We start from the raw sequence: 22,750 nt of genomic DNA, 5'->3' as shown, positions 1-22,750 counted from the left end.
GTGTCAAACTACAGTTTTGGAGGCAGACTTTATAATGAAGAAGCAATTTAGCCATTTGATTTGGATAGTTTGGATCACAGCACATCTAAAAATTACATAACACCTCACTTTGGCCTTGTCAACTGGTTTGACATTCCTACTCTAATATCCTGGGTTTTCTTATGCTCTATTTTTTCAGTTTTGGAACAAGATCCGGTTAAATTTCCAAATTTCCTAAGGATTTACATGAAATTGCAAGTGTGCACTGTATTTTTTTTTTTATAAACAATGTATGTAAATGTCTGTTTTAAGCAGATATTTCATGCTTCACTACAAACCCGACCATATGTTTGAGTCAAAGCCCCTAATTTCAGTCACATCTGACCAACCCAGATCATTCCAGCAGGGTTTAGTGAACTCCACAGGTTTATGTTTGTAGGACAAAAACATTGATTATAAGTTGTTATAGAGACCTGTGAGCTTTAGAGATCATTTTATCTCCCTCACTAACCCGCTCACTGCTTGCTGTTGGCACAAAATCCTGGACTCTCATCCAGCCAAGCAGCCGGCTGCTAAATGTAACTGAACTAAAGCTCATTTATACCCAAGGGACGCAAACCATACAGGTATGAAGGTATAAAACATTGCAACACCACCAGTAATAATTTTCAAGTGTCAGTTTTTCCTACTGTAATAAAAGTATAATGTTTTTTAAGGCTTTATAGCAAGGGTGGCAAGCTGCTTCACAGATACATCAAGGTTGAAAATATTGTGGAACGGATGTCTGAACTTAATCATCTATATAAACATATACGTTTTATAACTAAATCTAAAAAAAAAGCAAATTATTTAAGCATCTATGTGACCAAGGCTAGTAATAAATGCATTGATGGAAAATTTGTTTGCTTGCTAATTGCTGTGGCTGTTGAAATATTTGCCTCTCCTTGTGCAAATGTATGTTTATTTGTTGTCGTTATAATGCAGGACATAAAGAGATGTAGCATGAACAGCAAAAGCAGTCATTTTATCAGACTGAGAGGTTCTTACTGGTATAAATCCTGCAGCTGGAGCCAATTTATAGCATTTGATTTCACATACATAAAGGAAATTATTAATTATAGCTAAAAACTGCTGATGGCTCTCATCATAGCAAGAGAAACGTGTGGGAGATAATGAAACCGGAAACTAAACGCTAATATCTTTATATCGGACTGAAAACAAATGTAGAAAATAGAAGAAAAGCTGTCTGACCGATACACAAATTGAATTCTGTCCTGGTTTTTGTTATCCTTTCACAGGTAGATAATTGCACAATCCGTTAGTCAGACTGCAGCTTCAAATGATGGATGATGCACACAGCATGAAACGTTTAAATTAAGCAGTTACTCTATAAAAAGCCTTAGAGATAAGAGGGAAAATACGTTCAATCTTCATACTGCAGCACGTAACATCAAAGATTATACACAAACCATGCTGTAGAAAGGAAATTAACTACTAAACCTCCCCGGTTTTATTTGATATTCTGGATAGAAATAAATGGGAAACAATTAGAAACAAGGGAAGAAGATTTCTCCAGCACCTGTTCCAGCTTCCAGAGGAACTTGACGGGCCGTGCAGCTGAGACATCGGGCCAGTAGAAGAGGGAAAGGCGGCAGCCGTGGACGGAAAGCGAATAATGAGAGTAGGAGTCATCTGTAGAGCAGAGGAATAAAAAGACAATTGCTGGTTTTATTGCTCCAGAGAATAAAGTCATGCAATTGATTTAAATTGGAGTCATGTGAATTTAAAGTAAAGGTTTGTGTTTTTGTGCAAGGTGCTCATTCAAATCAAAAATGAATTATTTATTTTTATTTACTCTGTAATTTGTTTGATTCTTTGTAGCTTTAATGCAGAAACAGTAAAAAAAAAAAAAAATTTTTTTACTTTGCACAATATGACCATGCATTTAGCCATTTTCACACTGCGTTGCATCAAAGCCATAAATACCTGCAAAACAAAAGGATTATTAAAAAAAAAAAAAAAGCCATTACACACCATTCTTTACTGTGCTGCACACAATAGTTTCCTCGTCCTTGCGATTTGCTCTGGACTGAGTAGTTGAAGGCTGGATGTTGGCGCCACCCCTACGCATCCACAGCTGGAGGGTGAAGTGGTCACCTGACAGAGCGGACACAACTGAGTTGGGAACCACTGCAACGTGATTCGACCCGTTAAAAGAGAAGACCAGAGAAGAATCAGAAGAAGGGAGAGTGGGAAGAGCTGCAGTCCAGTTGGCTGCCGGAGACGGAGGTGGGAGGAGGTCCACTTCGCCCCTGACGGCACCTGTTTTTAAAGACATTTTAAAAATGCCTTAACAAAATGATATATTTATATTTCCTTTTCTCCTTTTTTCCTTTCTTAATGTTTTCTCTTTATGTCATTTAAATTATTATCCCCTTCTAGATTAATTTGATTCTTGGATTTAAACTTCAAACTTACCACAGAGTCGGCGAACAGATCGGTCAGAGTAGCTGTCTCTGTCACATCCCTTCCCAATATGGCCGGTCTGAAGTTCTACGGTGGCCTGGATGTTCCACACTGTTTCTTCGCAGGTCTCCAAATGCAGGCTGGGGAACAGGGGAATGCTGCCTGATCCGGGTGTGTACTCCACACGCTTTGTCCATCCTTAAATCGAAAGGAGTGGATCAGAATTTTACATTTTACAACACGACTCTGATGTTACACTGGATGGGGGGATTTTAAGATCCAATGGATAACATAACTCTGTCTAGAGAACACAAAGCTACATCTGGAAACTTATGCAAAGACTACATTTGAATAAAAACAACACAGAGACATGATATCAAAGCTTTAAAAAAATTTGCTCATTTTGAAATGTATGACAGCTTAGAAATTGTGCATTGCAAAGAATTTCATCATTTCTTTTAACCACAGTCTGTTGATGTTTTACAAAATAAACAAGATATTTCATAGATCTTTCATTTCATACACATACTGACACAGATACTACAAGGGATGCATTGGTCTCTATTTTTTTCTTTGTGGGAATACTTTATCCTAAGATTTGGAGACTTCTTACTTCCTCCATCTTCTTAACATTTCTTTGTTATGAAATCTTTACAGCTTTACTGTCATAACTGTTTCTTCAACTTTGATGTCATTGTAATAGCGTATAATTGAACAAATGAACAAATACAATGTCAAAGTTTATGTGTTTAAGCTGCTAGAGCTGTGATTTTCTTTCAGTTTTCTCTCCGTTTAATGTTGATGAAATTAGCTTTATGCTTTCTATACATTTTGCTCTCAGGGTTTTCCTCAACATGTAGTAGACTGCCACTGAAAGTTATCACTGCTTCGCTGAAGTTAGTCCAATAAGCTCTTTTTTGTGATCCTATAGGCCTTTTGACTGACATCTGGGCTCACTCTCCTAGGGTTCTCACCAGCTCATTTCAGTGCAACAGCTCAGTAAGCTGAAAATTATCACAATTATGATGAAATTAGGCTTTCTCACCAAATTTAATGCCTAAAGGCCACAGAAATAGTGTTTACTTGCTTACTTGCACATAAACGTGAAAGACCTGTCTGAGGCAGCGCAATGAAAACTTAGTGAAAACAATTAAAAGCACCCACAGTGTCGGCCCCCTCCACGGTGGACTGTGCCATCGACTCAGACTCACCCTGAATGTGTTTGCAGGCAGGTAAACATATATGCACCTACAGCTCTAGCAGACAGAGAGAGTAACCTTTGAAGCCAGAAGTGGAGTGAGTACTCGTTTTTTGTTCATATAAGAGTACTAAGTGATTCAGAGTTTAAACATTTTTCTTTTCCTGGGTCAAGGCTATTGAGAGAATACCATTGTCTTTGAATATTCTCTTTGTTTGAATATTCTCTTTGAGTTTTCCTTGAACATTACTTCCATGTCTAGCTGTGTTTTCTTCTGGATGAAGCCAGGGATGGAGGAGCAGGTGAGATGATTGTTTTCCTGATTTCTATAGAAGGAACCCCTGGTTCAGTAATGCTGTGTTAATGTGCATAATTTTTAAGGGAAAAACTACTAAAGGTACTTTTTTTTATCTCCATCAACTATGTCTAGTAGTTTTCTACTTCTAGCTCTGTGATTAGTTGTGTTTCTCCCATTTGGAGCCATTAACAGTCATTGTTACTATTAACTTGGTTTTTCTTTCTCAAAAAAAGTGGACTTAATTCTGTGATTCTATGTTTGACTTTGTCTCTTTCCTGAATAGAGCCGCTGACGGAGCTATAGTCACCATTAGATCCGTTTTTTTGTTTTTTGTTTAGACTTTACAATAGAAAGTATGTCATTTCATGGCTCAATGCTCAACTCTTTTGCAAGTATTTGAAATATGTTTTAAACCCCTTTTGGTTGTTCTAAATGGCCACTGATGCTCACCTAGCTCTATTTCAAGTTTTTTCCCAGTACAAGAAAGTAGTTCCTCCCCACTTTTGCCACATGCTTGCACAGGATGAGGGATTGCTGTAAGATCAGTGGCTCATATAACTGACTGGGTCTCTTTAGATAAATATGTTCTTAAAAAAATGGTATTAAATGATATGATATTTCCTGCATAAGATTGCAGCTAAAACAAAATTAGACAATGTTTGACTGATTCTGATAGACAGATTAACTGAATGTAGATCAAATGCAGTTCCTGATAACAGGAGAGGCTGGTTTTGTAAGACCTGTAGAGAGGATTTTTGTGGTGAATTGGCATGATACAAATAAACATAAGTGAGTGATATATCATTTAATCATCTCCCTGTTATTTTACAAAGCCTTAAGATGATTTGCAACACAGCTCATGGTCTAATGATGCAACCATGATTAAGCCGAATAGCTGCCCACTCATTTCTAACTTTAAGTGGAAATTTCATCCAAAAATTATTGAATGAAACAACAAAATCACACGTCTAACGCCTCCACGGAGTAACTACAGAATAAAATCCAAGGCAGAAAAAGGAGTGAGTACCAGTCCAGCCGGGTTTGCAGGACGGCTTAACCGTGACAACAACCTGGGCATCAGCCTGCGCACGGTTCTTCCCACAGTCAAAGGCGGTCACCCAGAAGGTGTGAACACGCTGCTGCTTGGAATCCAAAGGCTCTGTATTCTTAATGTTACCTAGGAGACAGAAGGACAAAGAGGACACGACATAATGAGAAAAATAGAAAGAGAAATAGAGGGTTAGTCACCAACAACGAGCTTATTCAACTCTGTGGAAAAAAAAACTCCTGAAGCTTCGTGTGTGCTCTAACGAAGTCAGAAGAGTGTTTAAAGCTTCTCTTTCAGACCAAAAAAGAAAGATAAATAACATGGAGCAGGTTAAAAACAGATGGGTTTTTCCTGGTTTTATAGATAAGGGTGAACAAAGTGAGTATCTGTGAAGAGCTGACAGCACCCTGCATGCTGCCTGACAAACCGCAGGTAAGGGGGAGAAGATGCTTTGACACAAACAGATGAAAAACAAAGGGAGAAACAGAAAAGGCGATGCAAAAAACAAAAGAAATGCATCAAAACAAGAACAATAGATCACCGTGTGAAAACAGAAAGAAGCTGCTCATCTTCTACAGAGCCCTTCCAGATCTGGAAAATTCTGCAGAGTCATTCTATTACAGGGTCTCTTCAGCTTCTGGGTCACATTTCCAATCCAGCAACAACCGAGCCCCCACTGTGCAACAAGGGACTGAAAAACCCATAGAAACTAATGAGCTAGAAAGAAAAAAAAAAACTGAGCTATATTAAACCAAACAGCTGTAGAAGAGATTTTGTAGAAACGGAAAACAAGGTCCACCCCCACAAAGTCTATTTTAACACCTCGTTATTTGTACCTGAGGCTTGAAGACTTATAATAATTCTCTTAAATGTTCCACTGCATAAATATTATCTGATTTTTTTTTTTTACTTGTTTGATTGTAAGAGTTAGGCATCATGTTTCATACTCTCTCCACATACTCTTATCACGTATGGAGAAAAATTCTAGATATTTTTACAACGTTTTTTGTTAAAAAAACGCAAAAAAAAAGTCAAAACCAAGAAAAGCCCAAATGGAGGACTAAGGTGCTTCAGTCACATTTAAGTACATAATTGTACTTAACCCTGGAAACTCCCAGGGTTAAACACCAGTCCAATAACTAAACATGGCGATAGAGGATGGAAAGAGAGACAGAAGTAACAAAATAGTGAAATAAACCCACAAAGGGCTGCAAAATTTTACTGCAGCCGGAGCTTCAATGGAATGACCCAGTCAAAGTTTAGACCTACATCACATTGGAACTCTGTGCAACACTTAAAACTTGTTCAGGGACACTTTTAAGATTTTCTTAGGCACTAGTGGCCTTTATTTCATTATTTGTGTAGGCAAACATTAAATGGGATTAGAGAGAGGGGGGAAAAAATGCGGCTGGGCCTCAAACCTGCGACAGCACAGTCAAGGACCAAAGCATCAAAGCATGGGTCACACCCTTAACCCTTGCACCACCACCACACCCAATCAAGGTCACTTTTGATCCAGTTCCAGCAATAAAGAAAAAGTTTAGAGTTAACCCTAAAAAGACTGCAGTAAATAATTTAGAGGTTGTCAATATAAATTCCAAAAAAGTTAAAAAACAATCCATGAGGCTTTGTTTCCGAGTTTAAAGACGTTTCGCATCCCATTCAGGAAGCTTTTTCAATTCAAGCTGGAGAGATGTGAAGATTTTGGAATTAAAAAAGCTTCCTGGATGGGAAGCAGTACGTCTTCAAACTTGGAAACAAAGTTCAGTGGAATGTTTTTTAACTTTTTTTTGGAATGACTATAACCTGGATGGCTGAGAATCTTCACCAGCATTGTCAATATAAACTTTTTTCCTATACATTTTCTTGTTTTCTGAATTTCTTACAATTTACTTTCCCAGCTTTTCCACAACACTATTTCTGAGAAATACTCTTTGTACTTTTAGTACTATTTTAGTAATATTAGTTTACATTTAGAGACAACTTGGTTCCATCTGATTTCATTTAGTTATATTAGAAAAAAGAGGGCTAAAACATAATTTTCCTTCCTTTTTACAAACATGCACTGGTTGGTGTTTGTCCTCCATCACATCAAATTGTAATAAACTCCAATTCAATGTTCAGTTATAAACTAATTAAAAAAGGTTAAAGGGGTGTGAATGTTTTTGTGCAGCACAGTAATTTTTTTTTCCAAAGCTCTTTGAGTGTGCGACTGTAAGCCATCTCACCATCGTTGTCAATAGCAAAGGGCACATTGGGAGTGATGATGTCATAGAAGCAGATCTGGCTGTACTGCGGGGAGCAGTCGGCATCCAGAGCCTCCACCCGCACGATCCTGTCAAACAGACGGCCCTCTGGGACTGAAGCCTCGTAGCGACGCTCCACAAACACCGGGGAGAACTCGTTGACGTCGTTCACACGAACATGTACAGTGGCCCTGAGGGGAAGGGGAGGAGGAGTGGGAGGCCAAGCAGAAGCAGATAGATAATATGATCTCCCTACAGGAAGCTGGAGACTTATTACAGCAGATCTACTGAATGTGATTATTGGTAAAAGAATGACTGGAAAGAGTCTAACTTGTGTGATTTCTTGCTGTTGACTCCATCAGGTCCTTCGCCACAGTCATAAGCCTGGATGGTAAAGCTGTGCTCCCGCTGGCTCTCACAGTCCAGTGGCTCTTTTGACCGGACCAGACCCTCACCGGTAGAGCGATCCAGAACCACGGCTTCAAACTGGACTGAACCAGAGCCAGAGGGGCCATTATGAACCCGAAAGCCACAGATTTCACCTGGGATAAGAATAGCAATACATCAGCATCAGTTATATGATAAACGTGCACTCTCACATACACTTACAGGAGCTTGGATCCGGTTTCTTACATACTAACCAATTTTTATCATCAGCTACCACTTTATACATTTGGTATTGAATAATACTGTATATACTTCAGTGATGGTATCAAGGTGTTGCTGTATTGTAGCTGTGGTTCTATATCAGTTGGATGTGCTGTTATTTTTACATCGCTCTTTGCAGGTGATGAAGCTGACTAATGAAGTTTTGTCAATCTCTCTCTTTTCTCTTCTCTTTCTTTCACCTTTTCTCCCATTTCTTCTAATTTCTCTCTCCTCTTCTACTTTGTCAATGTAGTGTTCACATAACATGAATTATTTCCTACATAAACTATAATAAAACTATTTACATATATAAAGCAAGAGGAGCACTATGGCAAAAGCGGTATTGCTCCACTTGTGAGAGTAGAATCTGTTGCGCCTTTCTGGCATTAAGACAACAATTCTTATTGCCGGACAGGACACTTTAAAAAAAAATATATATATATATATACATAAACGGTTAGACATTTGCTTTTAAATTAAGGTTACATCTTATTTTCTCCTGATTATTATGCGTTATTTATGAGAACAGCTTTTGCCCAGCCTCCTCCTGAATAATGGCTGCTGATTTCCTCTTCTTTTATGAAGCACTCGGTCAGTTCATTCAATCAGGCAAATTGTTTATTATTTGTGTGAAATTACTAAAAATTGTTCAAAAGATTATTAAACAGTCCGGTGATCTATTGATGGCATTTATCAAGCTGATAACAAATGCAGTGCTGCAGTACTGTATTCTAATTGTAGGTAAGTTTAATTAGTATAACAGTGGGTTGATTTTATCCATGGCACAAGGAGTGCTTTGGAAAATATTTTAAAAGGTGTAGGTGTAAGCAGTGATGCATCACAGTGGTCTTAATAAGTGTAATTACATCCCAGTGCTGATTTTGACCCTTGTTAATAACATACTGGTTGACTAGAAAAAAGTGTGGGATTGTCTGGACTTGTGCTTCATTGCTTCTGGTTTGAATGGCGGACCAGCAAAACTTTGTGTCACTCGTTAGTTACATGTGTGAGCCAACAAAGAATAATTGCTACAACCGTTAATTGGATTAATTATGATTAATTGATTACAAAGATAATCGTCGATTAATTCAATAATCAAAGCTGAACGAGCAATGGTCTCAGAGCATTAATTAAGCCAAAACTCTCTGATGAACACATTGAACACCTTACAGCCTGATTGGTCAGCTATTGTACTGATTTAATGAAAAAAAAATGGCAACACATTTATTTGTACTACTGCAATTATTTGTATTTAAAGTGTATATAGTCATGATTGATGTTTGCTTATGCTGAATGTTTGCAAATTCTTCATTTGTGCTAACGACCTTGGCTAATAAAGCTGATTCTAATTTTCCTAATGGAGAACACTCAACTATATATTTTATATTTATTTAATTTTTGTCCAAAATTCTTTGGATAAACATATATAGGAACTAAAATGCTTCAGTTGTAATTATTTTACAGGAATCATTTGGGAAGATACTAGTTGCAGAAAAAATGATTTTGTTTTAAAACAAAATTTCCTTGCAATGTTCTATTTCCCTGTTGAATAAATGTATTAAAAACACTATTATTTGAAATTATGATAATATAATCCTAAACCATGAAGACAGGCTAAAACCTCATGGAGCGATCCTATTCCTGGTGTTGGGTTTTGACAGTGGGAAGAAGCTTTCTCTCTGAAACCACTAAATTATTTAAATATGCAGTCCTTCAAAGAACAGAGAACCTCTGCTTATCTTTGAAAAGACTTGGTCTCTGTGGGATCTCCCTTTTAGACCCACTTGTGTTACTGACCTGTTACTGACAAAGAACATTTTCCTGTTTTGTTTGCCTCTCTTCCTGCTTGTTAAACATCTTGTTGGGAAAAAAAAGCATCCATATATTTTTTAACAGATGCATTTCTTACAAGATGTGTTATGTTGTCTTTTCCATGTTTTGAATAAATATAGTTTATTTATTTATTATTGCTGGATACTAGGGCTGCAACCAACGATTATCTTGCAAATCGATAATTTTTTCCATTGATCGATAAATAATCGGATAGCGAAAGGTTCCCTAAAGTAGACTTTTCACTAAATTATACCAGGTGATACCAAAACTTTTCCACTTGAGGTTTTCTGGACAGAAAAACAAGTGTTTTTATCCTAAAAGCAAAATGTTTATATATTTTTGGTAAAATTGCTGCTCTAAGTGGGTTGCTCTGTTAGCTAAAGACACGTTTTAGAGTCTCTACACTCCAGTTAACGATGAATCGATTACTACATTAGCTGACGATTATTTCCATAATTGATTTATCAATTAATCTGATTATTTGTTTAGCCCTAGCTTGTATACAATAATACCTCAGAGAAGTATAATCTAAATTCAAGCCACTAAATCTCCAAAAAAAACAGAAGTTTAACAATAAGGCATCCAATACACTAAACTTGTTTATATTATGATAAATCTGCAGCAATCTAATGTAGAATAAACTAAACTGATATCTGGAGATGCCTTTTATGTAAGCGTTTATCTCAAAAGTCCTTTATTCATGGAACAGATTAAAAAAACAACTGCAACAGCAACTGAAAATTAAAAAGCTCAGAATAGCAGCAGATTACTATCGGCTGGTGAAAGTCAAAGGTTTGTGCTCAAGCAGCTAATTTCCTCTTCCGTCGTGACACTGGCTCAATATATTTCAGGAAGGCCTGTAGTAATTCAAGTTGATCGTCCATAATTTTACTGAACGTGGTTATTTCCAGGACTGGGAGTGAAAACGTGATCACCTGATTTCATCAGGCTGCAGAGAAGTACAGCGCTTGCTGATTGCTCCTGCAGCAAAGGCTTGAATTACACTGATGGGCTAAAAATAGAGGGCTATTTTTCTGAACACATTGCCTTTAATATTTAGGGAGTCTTTGGGGAAATATTGCTGATGCCAGGAGTATTATAGCCCTAAATGGAAAAAATAAATATGTGTCATTTACTACTAAAAGCCCAATGCAATGAAGGAAACAAAAATAAAACACATCATTAGATCATCACATGACGGCACCATTTATTCATATGAAATTAGATTGTTTCTTTATCTTGGGGGTCAATAACTGAAAAAATGGTCTAGAATTATGATTTTATTTGTAATAAACATTTCCTTAGACAGTATAGAAAATACATACAATAACCTCTTCTTTTGTCCAGCATTAAATAAGATTTCTGTTTTAGCTAGACATACATTCCCAAAATTATTTGTATATAGGAAATGCCAGAAAAATCTTAGATTTTTTTTTATTTTTTATGTGTTGCTTCTTCAAATTCACACATTTATACTTTAATCTGCATCATAGTATGTGTAATCTGCCTTTGAATGGAGGGGCACCTCTGTTATGGTGTGAATGTGTGAATCAACCCAAGAACCAAATAATAAAAAAGGCCTTTTGAAGGTGCTAGCTACAACTGATGAGAGCATCTTATTAGCCACAGTGAACTGGGTCCTATACCCCCATTGGCAGAAATGCCACTCAGAGAAGAAGAAGCCATTAATCCAAAAGCAACATAAAAAAAACAGTTTGAAAATAGACTGTAGCACATATATGTTATTTTATAGATAAATCCTTAGGTCTAATGAAAGAAAAGTTAAGATGTTTAGCCATAAATACAATTGCTACATCCTGATGTAGTGACGTGTGAATAATTAAGATTACACATCTGAACACTATCCTCACTGTTAGAAGACAACTTTTATTGTCATTTTGTAAACAGAGTGTACACAAAAACAAATTTTGTTTTGTACAGCTTTAAGAACCTTTCCATTCCATAAAGTGCAGTAGTGATTAAATGTAAACAGCATGGGAGATAGGCAATATGCAGTATTTTGGTTTGGGGTTATCAGTGTGATGCAGATTTTGTGACATGATTTTGAGTTTTTTTCAACAGTTCAGCTGTCTGATGGCGGTGGAGAAGAAGCTGTTTAGGAATCTGCTGGACCTGCATTGAATGCTGTGAAGCCTCTTCCCAGATGGCAGCCGGGAGACAACGGTCCATGGTGGGGGTGTGAGGGGTCATTGATGATGTTTCGGGCTCAGGACAAGGGGCCCATAACATCATCGATGACAGCATCATGTTGCGCAGAGGTAGGTGGTAAATAGCTCCATTTATTGAGTTTTGTTTGCTTGAGTATTTTACTGATAAAAGTATACTTTTAGGAGTAGTTTTAGTGCACCTCACTTTTACACAATATTATCATGAAATATCGCTACTCTAACTTGGCCAGTAACTTGTGGGTAACTTCAATGAAAAAATAAGAGGCACATTTAAACCTAAAATACAACAGACACAGGCAGACACTTTAAGTTTTACTAAAATAAGTATTTTCTTTATACGCAATCCTTTTTATTTTAAGGTTACTTTTTTTTCTGCTGAGACTCTAGGTGAAGATTATATACAGAAAAAAAATCTTATCAGTGGAGGTAGTTTACCCTGTTCCATCATGCATCTTTCACATACTTTAGGAAATGTTTTCATATGTTACCCTATTCTTCTATTTCGATTCTCTTATATGATAAAACTTGGATTTTGATGAGTGTTTCTACCTGAATTCTTTTTATCCCTCATTTTGTGTTGGTATTTATTACTTTCTTTTATTGTGAAAAAACATAAGGAATTTGTGCATAATGTTATGGTCTGTCTGATTTAGGTCATTTTAAATAGTACACAGTTACTCGGCACTGGAGTAGCCTTTTTACCATGTACTTTTTTTTACTCTTACCTGAGTAATTAATTAGACGGCTGCCTTTTACTCAAGTAGAAATATGTTGAAGCAGTGCTACTTTTACTCAAGTACATTTTTTGGATGTACTCTTCCCACCTCTGATGTTGTGTAGCTATTTTTACAGCAGGAAGGGCTGGTGCATGTTGCATAAGAGATGATGTCATGAGCAAGAAGGCTATAAAACTTGACAACAAATGGGTTTCCCAACCGGACAACGACCCTTAGCAGCTTAGAGGCGCTCTTAATGGTAGTAAATGGTAATCACAATGTCCTAATCTCAGTCCAAAAGATCAGTGGATATATAATCATTAGTGTTTTAAAGCAGGGCTGCATAAAAACCAGAGTCAGATACACCACAGGGGTAATGGATCAATATTTAAGAAAACTTTTGTATGAGGCTCGCAGAAGGAAACTGTTTCTGACTGACCTAAATTGTATCATTTAAATGGAAATGTATGTAAATTTCTGATTTTCAAGAGATTTAACAGTGTATATAAAAAAACAAAACTCATATAAACTGTATTATTATTATTGATGTAGGTGGTATTACCAGCATAGTGAAGTGGAGCATCTTTGTCCAGAGCAAAGAGAGGGGGATTGAGCAGGACGGTGTTGTCGTTCTCCATGACAATCCCCTGGTACTCTGTCTCGATCCATGGCTTGTGCTTATTGGCTGAGAGAAAAGACCGAAGAAGCTTTGGGTTAAACGGAGCAATTACAAGGAACCAATGCATCTATTTTTAACAGTCAATTATATGGGAGGGACATAGTGAGAGTGTGTATCGGTGGGAAAAGAAAAACACAGAGAAAATCATGTGTGAGCACAAATAGTCTGATAACGCTCACAGTTGATGTTTTTTCCTCCATTTTTATTCTAAGCACCCTCCAGCGAGACAGTCCTTATTTGTTTCCATCAAACAGACACTGACAGAAATATTCAGCTCCAATCTGCCAGCTAGAGTGCTCTGCAACAGGCGCGAGTCAGAAGCAAGCGCCTAAGGATAACTCCAGCCTTTAATTGCAAAATAATTATTAATCCTTGAACAGAATGTTCTGCGCTGAGTGATCAAAGGCCAAGGTAATGAGCCAGAAGGATGACGATTTTACACACCGACAACGAGCAAAAACAAAAGGCAGAGCGCCCTCCCTTTTGCTGTCCCTGATCTTCAAAACTCAGAGTCTGCAGAGTTTGAAATCAGACACGGGCACAAGGTTTCAGTCTTTGTTGTGGCCACAGTCAATCTTCTAGAAAATCAGACTGGAACTAATTTTGCAGTCTGAGTGCCACCAGAAGGAAAAGAAAAATAAATAAAAAACACCTCTGGTTATGAATCTTATCAAACCTCTTTTACTTCAAACACAGAGCCGGGCATCATTTGAATTCTCTTTGCCTTAGAGCACCAAAGCCTTTCATATTCCTTTGCTGCTAAATTTAAATATGCTCTTTTCTACTGATGGAAAATACCCGGCCGAGGTATTTTACTAAAGCACTTCTATTTTATAAAATATCTCCTTTACTAGGAACTGAAAAGATATTACATATTTACTTCATATTTATGTACTGTTATACTGTTTGCTTTATCTACAGTATTTATAACACTACAGTTTTGACCTGTCAATCATTAATTTTAATGTAAATTACCCAAGATACCAAATTGGCTTGAGTGGCAGTGATTATTATGTTGGGATAAGGATTTAACTTTGTGCAGAAATTATACTTTGAAAATTAATTTTTCAGGAATTATGCACTGTATGAGAAATTGTTGAATTTCATGGTAACAGTCTTCTTAGAAATCAGTCAAGAAATCATCACTATGAAACTTCTGCATCTCATCAGTGGGCATCAGAGCTAGTAAAACAAAACAAAAAAAAGCAATATCTAGCACATTTATCTATAACCTCTTCTCATTTTCGGATGTTAAACTTCAATGTCATTTTTTAGGATTTTATGTTACTGACCAGCAAAAGGTTTTGCAGGACTGAAAAATACAAGAAAAATCATGCATGGGTTTTTAAGATTTTTGCAAACACAAATCTTAAAAGTGTAGCATTGACATGTGTCAGAATTGTACATAGCTATAATTTCCTTGCGAAATGTAAGAGACAATGTGCTATTTTTTTCTGTAAAGCAGTTTAAGGTTATGTGAGTTACATTGAGGTGGATTTAATTCTGGACCATACCAATATATGATACCATAATACTGATTAATCGATTGTGGAAATAATCGTCTAATTTAGTAATCAATTAATTGTTAACTGGAGTATGGAGACTGTAAAATATGCCTTTAGCATTAGAGTAGTAATTATATCAAAATTGTAGTGCATATATATATATATATATATAAATAAACAGTTTCACCTGTTCTTCTATAAGGAATATTTGGCTATCCAATTATTAAATGATTAATAATTGATGGATTAATTATTAGATTAATGGATTTGCAAAAATAATACTTAGTTGCAGTCTTAATTTGAACCATCATACTGCAGTTCTGGTTGACTGTTTAAGGTGTTTGTCCTGTTTAAGGTTAACACCCTTTTTAGGTTTAAAACTTCCTCCTCTAGCAGTTTTCTTCCATTATTCCTCTATGCTTAATTTGCATCCAAATTCCCATTTAACTCCTGTTCCATACTGATGAAAGGGATTCCCACAGGATGATTCTGCCGTTACCAGGTTTCATAGTGGAGTGCCATTAGGTTTAGGAAGATGTACTATTTTATTTTCCATTACACATACAATTTTCAATTCACAGCTTCTTCATTCTGAACTGGGGGTCCCTGCAAATCATGGGTCTCTTGGCTGTTTCTCCAAATTGGCCTTGCCTATCAATTTAGGCTTACAGCCATGTATTGGTAGATCTACCGTTTTGCTATGCAGGGCATCATAGTCATCATCACATCAGTATCAATACTGTAATGATTGTTTGGCACAAAAAAAGGTAGCTAACATATTCCAAGAGTGAGGATCCTTTGTATACCAGCAACAGAAAATCACACATTGAACACTAATAGGGCCAATGATACTAAAGGTTACACAAAGTGTTGAAGGGAACCTCAATAACAGATGAGAGAGAAGAGTGAGGAAAATATAGATTTAGAGCTCATGATATTTCTATCTCACCCTTTTTTCCTATAGTTCAGCCCTGGAGCCAAACTATCTTCCATTTCTTTAATGATGCATTGAGCACTTCTCTGTCAGTTTTTCAAGGTTTAGGATGTGATTTCTGACCAAACCCTGAATCTTATTTAAACCTCTCCACAGCTTCCTACCTGGCCTATCTGCTGTGTTTTGTCTTCATAATGCTATTTGCTTACCAATGTTTTCTAACAAATCTTTAAGGTCATCACAAAGAAGCTATGTTTACATTGATATTAGATTACATAGAGTTTTATTCTTTTAGTTAATTACATTACTTGTGAAGGTAACTGTTGAACTGAAATTTTATTTGGAGGAGTCATGTAAACGGAGGCTGAATACAAATGCATTTTACACTTTTCGTATTCATATTTGTATATGAACATTGAAAACTACATGTAGGGCCTTGCAATACCCCTTAAAACTTAATCTCAGATTCATCGATTATTTTGTCTTCCATAAGTTTTACAATAAAAAAAGGCCAAATAATATAAACTGTGTTCGATCATCCCCACTGGGAGGTGGTCTTATATTCATGGGCAAAAATAAGTCTTATGTCTTAGTAACCAATGAAAATACAGCTGGTTGTATCACACAGTGAGCTAGATTATTAGTTATAAGGACACGTCTAGGAACAAAAAGTGATGAACTGATGTTACTGTGAGCTATGGAAGCCTAAGAAAATTATTAGCTTAAAAAATACAGATTTTTCTGCGATGGATTGTCGACCTGTCCAGGGTGTACCCTGCCTCTCGCCCGTAGGCAGCGGAGATAGGCACCAGCACCCCTCGCGACCCCAATTGGGATAAGTGTGTAAGAAAATGGATGGATGGAAATACAGATTTTTAAATCTTTATAAACAAAATATCTGATTAATCGATAAAATCGATTAGTCCTTCAGCCGTATGTGTGTTATTGATTATCGTCATGGCTTGGCTTTCTTGTGTTGGCCATTCACATAAAATACCTGCAATATTCTATAAGTTCCCTTTCAGTCAATTCACAACAATTAAATATCAGATATCACGTATCATGGCTGAAGCCACTTCTAATCTCACCTGCTAGCCAAACTCAAGTCTTATTACTCCAATTTTACACTCTTCAGCTCACTGGTTCAGGATGAACACAAAGTAAACAAAAAACACATCAGAAGTCTTTGTTTAGCTCCTGTCCTCAGGGCTGTGGCTTCTCAATTCATGACAAAGACCAGCACAAAGGCTCACCCATGTGTCTGGGGATCATTCTCACTCGGAGTGTGTTGGTGGAGCCCGAACCATGTGTATTCTGTCACCAGTTTCGATGCGCTACCCTGGAGAGATGGGTTAGGTTTTTAGAGAACGTGCTGGGAGAGGCTGCTGTCTCACAGGAAGACCCATTGCTCTCTAAGTCGGGAAACCCTGTTTTGTCTGATTCCGATGAAGACAACCTTTTAGCTGATGTCCCCATTCCTCGCTGGGCAGTCCAGATGGAATATATGGAAGGGTTAGCCAACAATGAAGATGCTCGGTCACAGTTGACGAGGACATGTTCATAGGGACATCAGCATAGACATCCAGGATCTGTCTTAGGACGAAGACAAGTCTTCACTGCATCAGGTTGCTGCCGCCACTGCACCAGAGAACCAGGACGACATGGCCTTTTGTCTCACTATACCACCGTGCAAATGCACAGCTGGACATAAAGTGGCCCTTTCCACCTCCTGCTGAGAAACCATTTGCAAGGTTTTATCTCCGTTTGGAGCCGGCCATGATTAAAAACCGCCAATCCATGTTCCCAGACTTTGTGTCGGAATTGAAATCTTTATGGAGCAAGCCACTCTTCTCCCACGTCATAGTAACAGAATTTGGACAATATCTCGATCTGAAAAAGCCAGACTCGAGACCATACAGCCGAAATGCATTGCATTATTCCAAGATGGGACAGGAGGCCAAAATCCAGCTCCGGCATTTGCAACCTGACCGTACCACCACTTCCACCATAGAGCATATTGTGGCCCTTGAAAATGAGCCCCACGACCTGCTAAGCCACAGAACCACGGCCAATGGTGTGGAGCAAGGGCCTTCCATCGGGACTTTGGAGAGATTTAACATCCCAGAAGAAAAAGATGCAGTCCTCCTAGCTGTCGGACTGGAGGCTTAAGGGTCCCAGGAGCTGGGAGACATGCTCACCAGCTGTTGGAAGGTGACCAAAAGGTGCTTTGCTATTGTTCGGAGTTCCCAGTCCAAAGAGGTGCTACATTTTGGGCTATACCACCCAAGGCCATACATAAACCCATCCTTTATGTATTTCCTCCAGTGAAAAAGATGCTACCTTTGCTAGAAGGGGTACGCAAACAGGGCCTGTCCCTGATTTTGCTAGCACCATGTTGGTCAGCAAATTCATAGTATGCCGATATAATCAGTCGACTGGCAGCAGAGCCCTGGCAACTCCCCACTTGCCAAGATCTCCTCACTCAGGTGGGGGTCAGATATGTCCTCCCAACCCAGTGTTGTTGAAGCTGCATGCCTGCCTGCTGAAAGGTCCACGTTATTAGATAAGAGCCTACCCCCTGCTGTGGTGGCAACAATCCAGAACGCAAGAGCATCATCCACTAGAGGCTTATATGCTCACAAATGGCAAGCTTTTGAGCAGTGGTGTGAAGTTAAGCATGTTGTTCCATTTCATTGCTCAGTGGTAGACATTTGAACATTTCTACAGGAAGTGCTCTATAAAGGCTTTGCTTTTCAACAATTAAGGTCTTCCTAGCCACTATTTCTGCCTGTCATACTGGTTTTAATGGAGTCATGCCAAGCGTTCATGCTTAGACTACATTTTCTAAAGGGGGTTGGCCGACTCACACCTGTGTTTCAACACAGTTTTCCTTCCTGGGATCTTACAGTGGTACTTGAAGCCCATTGTGATCCTCCAATCGAACCTTCGGATTCAATAGATATAAAGTTTCTTTCATGTAAGGTTGATATACTTCTTGTTCTGATGACTACAAAGCGTGTTGGGGACGTCCATGTTTGTCTGTGAATCCTACCTAAATTCCTTTTTCTCCTGATGGTTGTAAAGTCACATTGCGACCTAATGCAGTTATCTCCCTAAGGTCGTACTTTCAGACTAGTTCTATGACTATAGAGCTTTCTAGCTTTTTTCCTCCTTTTACATCTGTAGACAGAAGTATGTCACATCTTGTGTGCTCTGTACGTGCATCACACATTTACAATGATGGCACACAGGATGTGAGGTTGTGTGATCAACTGTTTGTTTGTGTTGCTAACCCTGCAAGGGGGAAAGCTCTGTCCTGACAGAGGCTCTCTCATTGGATTGTGGAGCCAATTTCTCTAGCTGACAGCAGCAAGGGTGTCCCTATGACTTAAGAAGTAAGGGCTCACACCACCGAGGGGTAGCAACCTCGTATGGCACTATTTAAAGGGGGGCTCATAAGTGAAATCCAAGCAGCAAACAACTGGTCTTCACGACATAGATTTGTACAGTTTTATCGTTTGGATGTGACAGCCCCTTCTGACACTCACGCCGTTCTCTCTGCTGGGTCTAAAGTGCTGCAATAGCCTGCTGTGCCTGACCCAGGTCTTATGGCTACTCTCTGGGGTGTTTATATATGTCCCATACTTATGTATTATACTGAGTGAATAGAGTGAAATGGTACATTATGTTATGTATACAACTACCGTTCCCTGAAGGAGGGGAGCGTAGTATAACACGTCTGCTCCACTTCTCAGCTGGGCTCGGTGAAGACCGGCTATCGAACTGAGTAATGTCGTCTCTTGTCGTCATCACATCATATAAGGAGGCGTGGTTAGAGGTGGATTCAGCCAGGATACACAGGGGCATCATATCCCATACTCATGTGTTGTACTTTGTTCCCCTCCTTTTGGGAACAGTTGTTGTAAACATAACGGTTTTTCACCTCTAAGGTGATAAAAAGAGAACATACTTCTCAGTGAATAGATATCTACAGAAGTCCCTCTATAAAAACAATGTTCTTTTTATAAGAAACAGGGAACACTTTTCTGAGTAAAATCAAAACTTCCAAATTCTCTGCAGCCGACAACTAACATAAAAAAAACACAAAAAAAACACAAAAGAGGTTAAAGATCCACACCCATTAGCGATTTAAATTAAAAATCTGTCTTTTTCTGATTAGAAATATAACAGCTATATGTTAAAGGACAGAGAAAAAAAGAAGGTAATCTTTATTAATTATTAATTCCACTCAAAATCATATATTAAAAAAATGCATTGCAGTACTCAATCCCTTAGATTATTTTCTGAGCAGATTTCCATTGATATTTTGACAATTCCTCTTTAGTAATGAGCTCCATGCATTTAGGGTTAGAAGGTTGCCTTACCGTGAACTAAACTCTAGTTCTAATCTTACAGAAGGACCTCCAGAAAACAAAAACACAACTATAAGGTCAACATGTTACTTTTCACTTAAATCTGGTTTAAACCTTTTTTGTTGTTGCATTAATTCATTCTTAATTCCTAGAATAAACTTCATCATTCGGGGAAGGGGGAAATTTCAAGCTTTGCAACTTTGTCATAGTGTAAAATGTGATCTAAAATCATCCACCAAGCTCAGCTAAATATTAGATCTCCGTATTTTTTCCTGATTGAAACAGTGAAGCAATGAATGACAAAAACTACCAAATATAAACACTGCTACCTTTAATTTAAAGAATATAATGAAAAGAGTGTCATGTTGCAGATTTGATAAGGTCTTTAAGTAATTTCAGACATCTCTATCTAAATGTCAGGCTTTCTGAGCAAGAGGAACTCTAATCATTTAAATATTTGAATTAAAATTTAGTAAAAATAAAACTAAATAAAAAAACACCCACTCCATCCACTCCAGTAAGTTTTTAACATTCTGATGAATAGAAATTTTTGCTTGTTCCAATAATTAGTCGCCGTCAACACCCAGGCATAATCACAGCTATTCATCTTCTCCTCCACCTCCTCTGTTTAAACGCTTGTGTGTTTCTTTTTTGGTCATTTATCTCATGCCCTCTTGCCCCCCCTCCCCATGCTCGTCTTCCTCTCTCCCTCCCTCCCCCCACTCCTTGCTGCTACGTTGCATTAATCTGAGCATCAGGCCTGTGGATTACATTTGGGATTACAGATTGAGAGGCATCCTGCTCCATCTCTCTGTCTGTCCCCCTTGGCACTGCTCCTCTTTCTGTCACCCTATCCATCAGGCCACAGCTCTCGCCCGTCAACCCCTCCTCATTTGGCCTCTTCACACCCGCACACACACATATTGTATGACACAACAGGCTCTGCTTCTCCACCTTTCTTTTCCCTTTTCTTCCTCTTGTCACCTGATCTCACGTACCAACTCACCCCCCAACCCACCTCTATCCCCTTCAATGTTCTCACCCTCTCCTCCTGCACGGCAGCGTCGGTTTCATCTGCCCCTCGGCATGACAATCACTTTAACAATGATCTTGAATCACTGTCAATGATAAATCTTCCACAGGCAGGGAAAGGGATCCATCATCACCGAGTCACACCAAAGAAATAAGGGCAAATGCATGCACACCAGGCTGGGGAGCAGGAGGTGCAAAAATGTTTATGTATGCACCTGGTTATGTATGAGGAATTCAAGCAATGCAATACAGGAATCAGTCACTAGCTCTGGATGGAAAAATATCCCCAAAAGGTCTGTGTGTTTCTATGGCAATGCAAACCTTTATCTCAACACTTCACTTAAAAAAAAAATGAAACAAGAGAAAAAGGATGAGAAACTGACCTTTGTTGCAAGTGGCAACCGAAGTCAAGCAAAGGAGGAGGAAGGAGAGAAAATTCATTCTGTCCATCTGAAGAAGGAAAAAGGGGAGGATAAGAGGACAGGGATGAGGAGAGGGGACAGAGAAGAGGAAGGGGTGGGGGGTGTACAGTTCATGCATCAACAACGGACCAGCAGAGGGGACAGTACAGTAACAAGAAGCAGATCAGGCAATTCAGATGGCACTGAAGAGAAGATTTCACAGGGATGTCTGAGCAATAAATCACCATTACAGTGTCATGGATGACAGCTGCTAAACTAATTTGCATGAGTTGCAGGATTGAAGCTCCAGTCCAGGAGCATTTGGTCAGCATGCAGAAAACACACATATACCTGGTCATAAGTGCATGTGGCAGAGCTGCGTGTTTTATCATGGTACCCCCCCACCCCCCGGTTTGTTTAGACTGAAGGGAAAATTACAGGCTTTTATACACATGAAATAAAAATCAAATTTAGAGGATTCTTTTTTTTCCCTTTTTTTTAAATAATAAAATAAACATGATCAAACACATCCATAATTACAAACATGCTATGCGACAATTATCAGCGCAAACTGCGGGCTGACACACATTTCTAACGGGCGTGCGTAAATGCGTAAAGCAGCAGCTTTAAGCAGGAAATGTGGCAGAAACGATGGTTTGTGATGGAAATGTAGGACATTACCGTTGTGGTTGGTACCCTGCTTCTACACTCGCAGCATCCGCCTCTCACGCCCCTGCCGCTTCGCTCCAGATCAAGTCGGCTCCTGACAGCAAACCCAAAGCTCCGCCTGTGGGATGAAGGTGGATGGAGATGGAGACGGAGGCTAGCAGAGAAATGACGCTCGGTGGGTTATTGGGAGGGTGGTATGAAATGTAGGAAAGACGCACGTCCTTATTTTTACCCCCTTTTTCCTCAGTCGGTAGGAAGAAGACAAGTGGTGGGAATATTACGCTGGCATGCCCTCCCTTCCCTCTCGGCGTTTCTTAACCCGCCCACACTGCGTCCTTCTCCTCCTCTAACAGACTGCTGCCCTGGCTCTTTTCTCCTCCGCTCTGACTCAGGCTCCAAACGCAGCGGCGACTTTCCCGTCTTCTTCAGAACTGTCAGCTTATTGACTCGCCCACATCCCAGTTTTATTTGTGCGTGTTTTTATCCGTTTCCACGCATTTCACGCTGCTCACTCAGTCAGTCCCTCTCTGCAAAAT

General features: G+C 38.7%; 1 protein-coding gene across 4 annotated transcripts in view; it reads right to left on the bottom strand.

Moving 5' to 3' along the window:
- Positions 1 to 22,750, bottom strand: part of clstn3 (calsyntenin 3) — a 40,146-nt gene extending 17,396 nt beyond the window's left edge. Inside the window, exons 1-10 of one of the 4 annotated variants that reach the window (XM_015370824.1) lie at positions 22,433 to 22,750; positions 22,227 to 22,332; positions 21,528 to 21,594; positions 13,184 to 13,306; positions 7,567 to 7,777; positions 7,218 to 7,426; positions 4,969 to 5,118; positions 2,458 to 2,643; positions 2,014 to 2,301; positions 1,559 to 1,671 (exon numbers count right to left, since the gene is read on the bottom strand). In XM_015370824.1, coding sequence (XP_015226310.1) covers positions 1,559 to 1,671; positions 2,014 to 2,301; positions 2,458 to 2,643; positions 4,969 to 5,118; positions 7,218 to 7,426; positions 7,567 to 7,777; positions 13,184 to 13,306; positions 21,528 to 21,594 — 1,347 coding nt within the window. In that variant the 5' untranslated portion in view covers positions 22,227 to 22,332; positions 22,433 to 22,750. Of the gene's footprint in view, positions 1 to 1,558; positions 1,672 to 2,013; positions 2,302 to 2,457; positions 2,644 to 4,968; positions 5,119 to 7,217; positions 7,427 to 7,566; positions 7,778 to 13,183; positions 13,307 to 21,527; positions 21,595 to 22,226; positions 22,369 to 22,432 lie in introns of all 4 variants that reach the window. The other 3 variants (XM_015370823.1, XM_015370826.1, XM_015370827.1) reach the window with 3 other exon arrangements.

This window comes from Cyprinodon variegatus, unplaced genomic scaffold (genome assembly GCF_000732505.1).
Source record: "Cyprinodon variegatus isolate N-32 unplaced genomic scaffold, C_variegatus-1.0 Scaffold48, whole genome shotgun sequence".
Classification (NCBI taxonomy): domain Eukaryota; kingdom Metazoa; phylum Chordata; class Actinopteri; order Cyprinodontiformes; family Cyprinodontidae; genus Cyprinodon; species Cyprinodon variegatus.
Note: the sequence above shows the minus strand (reverse complement) of the source record. Positions and strands in the feature narration are given on the sequence as shown.